Source organism: Artemia sp. Qi Xiang Cuo, chromosome 10 (genome assembly GCF_049724085.1).
Source record: "Artemia sp. Qi Xiang Cuo chromosome 10, ASM4972408v1, whole genome shotgun sequence".
In the NCBI taxonomy this organism is placed as follows: domain Eukaryota; kingdom Metazoa; phylum Arthropoda; class Branchiopoda; order Anostraca; family Artemiidae; genus Artemia; species Artemia sp. Qi Xiang Cuo.
In genome coordinates, this window is record NC_142803.1 from 8,527,267 (window position 1) to 8,534,899 (window position 7,633).

At 33.6% G+C, this 7,633-nt stretch overlaps 1 protein-coding gene across 1 annotated transcript; it reads left to right on the forward strand.

Moving 5' to 3' along the window:
* The first annotated feature begins 550 nt into the window (after positions 1-550).
* Positions 551-7,010, forward strand: LOC148947439 (dolichyl-diphosphooligosaccharide--protein glycosyltransferase subunit 4). The gene is made up of 2 exons (XM_089095849.1): positions 551-686; positions 6,875-7,010. The coding sequence occupies exon 1, from the start codon at positions 551-553 to the stop codon at positions 653-655; it is 105 nt and encodes a 34-aa protein (XP_088951975.1). The 3' UTR covers positions 656-686; positions 6,875-7,010.
* The last annotated feature ends 623 nt before the right edge of the window (positions 7,011-7,633 follow it).

Sequence of the window (7,633 nt, forward strand, 5' to 3'; positions counted from 1 at the left end):
ACCCATTACTGGGGAAGAATGACAAAATTACACAAAAACAGATGGTGTTTTTTTAATTTACTAAAACAACTTACCATTACTTTTAAATTACCAAATTACTTTTTACTCATTACTTTACCAATTACTTTTACTATTACTTTACCAAATTACATTACATTACTTTTAAATTATCAAAACAAATTACCAATACACAAAAACAAATGGTAATTTTTTCAAACAGGCTAAAAACAAATGGTGCTAATCAGGTTAAGAAGATAATTCTTACACACAAATAAACCTGTCAAATTTAACTAATTAGTTCTGCTGATTTACTTTCATGATTCAACATGGTAAACCTGACACGTGAGTCAGCAATCCCCTAAAGACTTCATAATTTTGAAACAACTAAAAGAAAGATCTTATAAAATTACAGTTTTCAGGTATAGATAAACCGAATTTGGATAGGCCTCAACGCAACCTTATACTTATAAATGAAGACAAAAAATATTTTGAATTTGATGTCCTTGGAATTCCATAAAGAACGACTCACTACTTCTCATTTCTGTTTCAGATGGTTACTGACGTCCAGCTTGCAATCTTTTCCAACATTTTAGGTGTTAGCCTATTCCTATTGGTTATTTTGTATCACTACATTTCTGTCAACAGTTCGAAGTAGGCCATAAGTTATGGTTCTTTGGAAATTTTGGGTAGGTTTTGAGGAAATTTTGACTTGTTTTTGGATTATTTTTTTTTGTTCCAGTTCAGATTTTTGAAATATACAACTGTTTTGAGTAGATCAGCTCTTGGTATCTAATAAACTGTATTAGAGAACATCAATGAATTTTTCAGAAAATGCAGTAAAAGTTGAATAATTAATTTCTGGTTAGTGTTACTAATACCTAACTCTTAATAAGTTTATTGGGAGTGATGATTTATTCAGAGAGGTTCAAACTTTTTGCCTGCCCCAATCTAAAAAAAGAAAAACTCAGTGATATTTTGTGAATAAAAAGTTTGTTGATTTTTTTATATTTTAGCATATATTCAGTCACCTTTAGTGGCTGAATTAAATGGCAAAAATATTATTCAGCCACTTACCCCCTAACTCTGGTCTACCACAGAATTATCAATAACCCCATAAGATTCAAAATCTCGCAAATCCTTTTTTTTCTTCAAGCTTGCTAGATTCACTGTTGATTTACTGTTGAATTGCGTTTTTTTTGTAGGTGATATTACAAATTTGATGATTTTGTCTAATATTTCTTCCATAATGGTGCATTTCCGCTAATTTAAAAAAGGGGGATTCTGACTTCAAGTAGCTTGTCATAATTCTTTTTTCAATTGTGTGGCTAGTATGTCAACCAAATCTGGGTTATGGTGAAGAGTATGGATGACTTTGATGGCCATCTGGCGTTGGCGTTTCTTGTTTTTTTCCAGTTTAATAATAAGAAGAAAAAAACAGTGTAATTGGCAAAGTTAATACCCTAACAAGTTTATGATATCTCGGTTTTGGAAAAAAAAACAACACAAAAATGGAGCTTGAAAGATGCAGAGAAACGCCAACGCTAGGTGGCGTAGACGAATTTTTACATACTAGCGCCAGTTTACTCTTTGGGTCAGGAATGATTCTGAGACAAAATAGATCTGTTTTTGCGGTGTCAGTTTTGTCTTTTACTTACAAGCTAATAAACAGTATCTTGAGACCTATGAATAACCGTTGTTATAAACAGCTGTCTGTGGAATAACAGCTGTCTGTCTTAGCAACAGACAGTTTCAAAGAGAGATAAAAAGAATGAGATTGTTGCTAATCATTTTAACTTTTACTTCTATGACCCAAACCGTAAAAGTAGGCCTAGTCTTATATCGTAAGCAGGGACGGTATTTAAGAGGAAGCTAGAAGGATACTTCATCCGTGGGCTTAAAATTTTCGGAAATTATGTACAAAATATGGAAGTTTTCAATAAATATTTCATTGGAAAATGTACCCAGTGTATTATTAATAAGCTTGAAAAGATGGGAAAAGGATCTACAAACAGTGATTTGTTGCAAAATGTTTCATAGTGCATGTAACGGGTTTCTTGGCTTTTCTTTTGCAAATTTATCTGTAAATAAAGCGGTACTCCTAAAAAAATGTCAGTGAAAGTAAGAAAAAAGAAATTAATTGAATTTCTTAGTTAATATCACATTTCTTGTAAAATAGTGTCTAGTGTTCTTGCATATAGCTACACTTCTATTTTTATTGAGAAATTGGGACTCAAATTTGGTTCAGTTTATAATTTATGTCACAATCGTAGATTTATTAGGTGGATAGATACTTGAAATTGAACAGTTACCAACTGTAAAGTCTTCTGCATTTAAAGTCTATTTTTGTTTACTGATGGTTTTGATAGAATCACAGATTTAAATACCAGATCTAAGTCTGTGAATAGATACCAGATAATATCTAAAAAAAATATTGCATTGCGCAAGAAGGCAAAATTGGTATCTATTCAGACTAAATACTGAATAGATACCAGATAATATCTAAAAAAAAAAAATATTGCTTTACGCAAGAAGGCAAACAAGTGCCGTGTAAGCATTTAGTAAGAATATTGGATTATCCCGGGAGACGTAAATAAATACAGAAGGCTAAACTGCTTTTCCATTTACAAAAAATTAAGAGAGAAAAAGGGGTTTAATTTAGTGCTGTGGAGTAAAACAAAAGATAAAAAGAAACAACAACAATACTTTAGATAATAAAGAAAAGAAATTTTTGGATTCCGTGTCCGGGAGCCTTTTTCGAGGTAAAAGTAAAAATTAAGGAAAAAGCAGCAATTAAAAAAAGACAAAATAGAATCATCTAAAGAAAACGACAACTAACACACAAAAGAGAAAAAAGAACAAAAAACAAACCTGTAGCCTTCTGGAAGTGTTTAAAACGTGAGTTGTATTTATTTGTTTGTTTTTTCTGTTGTTGTTCCTTATTATTTCTCTCTTGTGTTTTAGTTGTCGTTTTCTTTAAATGATATTATTTTTAAAATGGTTTCTTTTTCCTTTTTTCTGTTGAAAAAGGCTCCCGGGTGTGGAATTGAAATATTCGGATTTTTTATCATTTAAGGTTTGTTGTTTTTTTTTGTTTTTTTTTATCTTTTGTTTTATTCCCATACTTTATTTAAACTAAACCCGTTTTTTATCTCTTAATCTTTTTTAGAGAAAGCTACAGATAGAAACCGTTTTCAGTGAAAACACTCATGGAGTCAGAGCCTCTACACCTTCTTCTTGGAGGGAGGTATTTTGCGCTGATTACCTGGGAACTAAATCCCCTTTCTCTACAAGTAGGTATCCCACAGAGATGCTTGATACAAAAAAGGATAATATGAAATGATTACCATCAATTTTTGTTTTCAGTTATGTACTTTTTCTTTGGTCTTTTTTTTTATGTAAGTAGCCAAAGTTTATGTATCAGTAGTTCATAGTCCTTTAATTTCATCTGTTGTTTTTGAACACTCCTATAAGATAAAGATATAAAGGATGAGTTACTTGACTACACACTCTGAACCGGCTGTGTTGTTCTCTGTTCCATGGCCCTGAAGACAGGAAGTGCAATAAGCCGTCATTTTACACTGTCAGCACTTCAGACATCTAATGTTTCATTAGTGTAGATAGGTAAAACTTCAGGGGCTACCGAGGGATTTTTCTATGACTAAAGCTTGATTCTCATTGAATGTAACAAAACTCTCATTCAAATGTGTCTTCGTTTACTTTTTTTTAATACAACTTAAGGTTTAATTTGGATTACAAGCGAATTTTTACTTTGTACACTGCTATTGATGGTTTCTTTTTTTTTTGGTCAACTTTGTTTATGCGTAAAAATTCTTAGTGTCAGCTACATATTAGATGGCTGGATGGCTACAATATAAGATGGCTGGATTTCGGTATCCAAGTATGAAAGACACATCAGGCCCGTTTTTTAGCACTAAGCACTTACATCTTTCTGCAAAGATTATCGTTTTTTAACTCATCTTTGTTCTAAGATCTTACAGCTCACTGATGTTAACAAAATTTGTGAAGACCGCCACTGTTTTGCCATATAGAACAATGATGAGAGAACTTTGATGATCTACTCATCATTGTTCTCAGACCGCTGATCAGAGCAGAATGATGAAAGATGTTTCCACAAAAACGACCAAAGATGAAAGATATTTGTTCAAAGATTTCACTTTTAAGCGTTTTCTGATAAAAGATGTAAGATCTTTGCACATTGATGAGTGAAAAAACGCCCCTATTGCCTTTGTGAAAATCCAGTATAGTGTTTCAAACACAGTATACCCAGATATCTGAGTTTGAATCAAGGCACTTACTTCTTTGGATTTTTCCCAAGATCTTGAATATCAGTCTTAAGTTTGGGATAGCATTGTGTTAATTGTGATAATTGTGATAATTGTGATAACTGGGATAATTGTGTTAAGCATTACCCTTAAAACGTATGTTAAGTATATATATATATTATTTTTATTTAATATACTTGCATTTTTTCCAACCTTGGGCTGAAGTATTGTTAAACCCTGTTACAGACGCGGTTTCAACTTTTTTTTTCACAAAGAACCTCAAATGAATGATACAAAATAGAAAGTATTTTAGAATATATTAAGTGAGGTTGCTCCGTTCCCAGGATTGAATATAATGTGTAGTACTCAAAATTGAATTTATACTACTTAGAATAAACTATCCCATATATCTGTATTTGAACTTTTTTTTCTTTTTATTTTCTTTTTAAATAAACAATACACCATACAAAGTAATTGAGGATGAAATTCAGATAAGAGTTGAAATTCACCATGGCACCTAGATTTCAAGTACCCAGTAAATTGAAGTTGTAAGAGAAGGGGGGGGGTGAAAAAGGATAAATATCCTCTAGAGCCATTAAAGGTGCAGAGTGCGTCGAATCGACGTCCCTGCAGCAAGCGGCAGCAGGGAACAAACCGTTGGCTTTGTATTGCATAGTAGAGCACCAATCCAGTGTGCTGCCATAGGGTTAGAGAAGGTGGAAAATTGTGTAAAGTGTATACGACCACGCAACGTCACTACCTGAATTCCAGCTTGTATTTCTGATTACAAGCAAAATTATCAATCCTTACCGGAAAATTTTACGAAACAAAATACCTATCAAAGAAAGGATGACAATGATAAATGTTCACAAGTGTTTTAGCACAGAGGAACAGAGAGTCTACTTGTAAAAAAGAAATTGCTGTGACTAAAAAACTTTCTATTGTTTCTACTGGCTTAATATTTAAGGCCAATCTGGTTTGTATAAGGTGGAGTCACGTGTCGGTCCAGAAATTGCATATGCTTGTTGGTCTAAGATTGCTGTTCAACGTTAGATAGTCCGAAACATTAGTTAACCCGGCTTTAAAAAGGCGGAGCTATTTTCATCCCTAAAGAGAAGGAACAATGTGATTGGCTTGCGAAAATGCGTCACAGAAATAGACTAATGGAAGTAAAGCATTTTTTATTACGGATTTAAAAGACGCTAATCTCCCTTTTTCTCTTTAGTATTAGTAGAAAAAATTTAATTCATGAGTGCGCAAAAATATACTTGCTAAAAAGGTTAAACTTATTCAAGTTTTGATTGCGACTAGTAAACACTAGCCCGCTGTATTCACCATCTGCTAGTTCTGGGTCAGACTTGGCTGCTGGCTGGCAACATTACGAGCGGTTACTTTGAAGCGGCTGCTAAAGAGCCTAGTGTAGTCGTGGCTTAAGAAGAAACCGGTGGAGCTGCTAATGAGAAGAAATTGGTTATTACTTGCACAGGCTGTAAATTAAGCTTGCTTTAAGTGAGGTTGTTCCATTGAAAGGCTTACTATAATGCTTACTACCAAAAATTTAAAAGAAACTTGAATAAGCTCTCGCTGTTTCTAAAAAGATGGCACTGGTAGTGCATAGTCCATGCATAGATTTTTAAACGATGATGCATGTGCTTGTATGTAATCTTGAATTTAAGTGTGAGCTTTTGTTTTTATTTGTCCTGAAATGGGTATTTTTGTGCCAAATAAAGTGCATTTGTTGGAATTCTATTGAAAAGAAAACTGCAGTCACAGTGGACATAATTTTTGTTGAAACTCACTGTGACAATACTCTATCAAATACGACATGCACAGACTGGCTCATAAATAATGATTTGAAATTTTGAGTAGAAAGAGCGTCCTGGCGCACAGAACAAGTTTGGATACTAGGAATTGGAGCAATTTCTTAATCAAGAGTCGTTACAGATACTACCAGAATAATAAAAAAAAAAAACATACAAGTAGACCAATCAACAGTTTCAAAACGTTTAAAACATTAGGAATTTCCCAGGAACAAGGATATTTGGTCCATGAATTTATTTTACTTTTTTTTCCCAGAAATAACAAGGATATTTTCATTCATAAAACCAAAACCATAAGATCAGATTTTAATCCAGTTTTATGTTGTGCCTCCATCTGGTATTCCCTACCAGTTAAAATTTGGCTATATCATTCTTATGGACAATTTAAAAAAAACAGCTAACTTCTTATGCCTAGACAGTTAGCTCTCCCCTCACTTCTTTTTTTGACTCTATCTTTCCTTTTCAATTTTTTAAATTCGTTTATTTTGATTCGCATGCTAGTTTTTGGTGTTGTTTAGTTTTTTTTTTCTTGTCCTTCTGTTTGATTTTAGTGCTTAAATTTAATGTTATGTTTATTCTCCCACTCTCACAGGTCAAAATGCCTTTGTGGGGGTCTAAAGTTCTGTAATTTTTTCTGTGTTTCTTTTAAATAAATTGGTTAATTAATTATAAATTTCTGGTAATGCAGATTTTGTTATTAGGAATATAGGATCCTGTCCATTTAAGACTGTAAACTTGCTTTAAATATTTTATTATTCCTTTCTTTTCCAGGGGTTCATGAGGAACAGTGATTTGCTGATGCTACATGGTTTGAATTCCAATTTATATGGGGATTTTTTTGTGTTTTTTGTATTTGATTAATAAAAGCTAAGGTACTTCTAAGTAATATCAAGCCATATAAGGTGTACTGAATTTCTAAATCTTTTTAGATTATGAAGCTAACTGTAGGGCATGTAATATTAGGTTATATTGGTGTACAAGTTGAGGTATAAGTGCGAGAGGAGATGGGAGACTGAGAGTTTAATATTCTAACTCCTCTCTTCAATATTGCACTGTCCTACTATTATTTTTCTAGTGCTCAACCTCTCCCCTGTGAAAACCTGTTCATAGTCTTTGCTCCTGTGTGCGACCAGGGACGTTCAAAGGAGGGGGAGGGGTGACCGGGGCAGCTAGGCCCGGTGCCGTGGCTAAGGGGTGCCGCGGATGGGGATTATGAGGCGTTTTTGTTTATATTTGAGTCGGAAAGGGGCGCCTTAATTAATTTTGCCACGGTTGCCACCAACCCTAGGAAAGGCCCTGTGTGGGACCATGCAGAAACAGCAGAGATTATTTTAGTAGTTTTACTAGTAGCGAAAACAGATTGTAATGATTGCATTACTATTTCATTTTCATGTTGCTGTCGATAATGGGTAAAATCACTGATTACAAAGATCGCCGTGTACTTTTTCAGAGCAAGCATGTTTAAATTCTCACTCTGAAATTTTCCCATCCCACAGCGAACGAAAATGTCAAGGGTGCGTCCAGGATTTT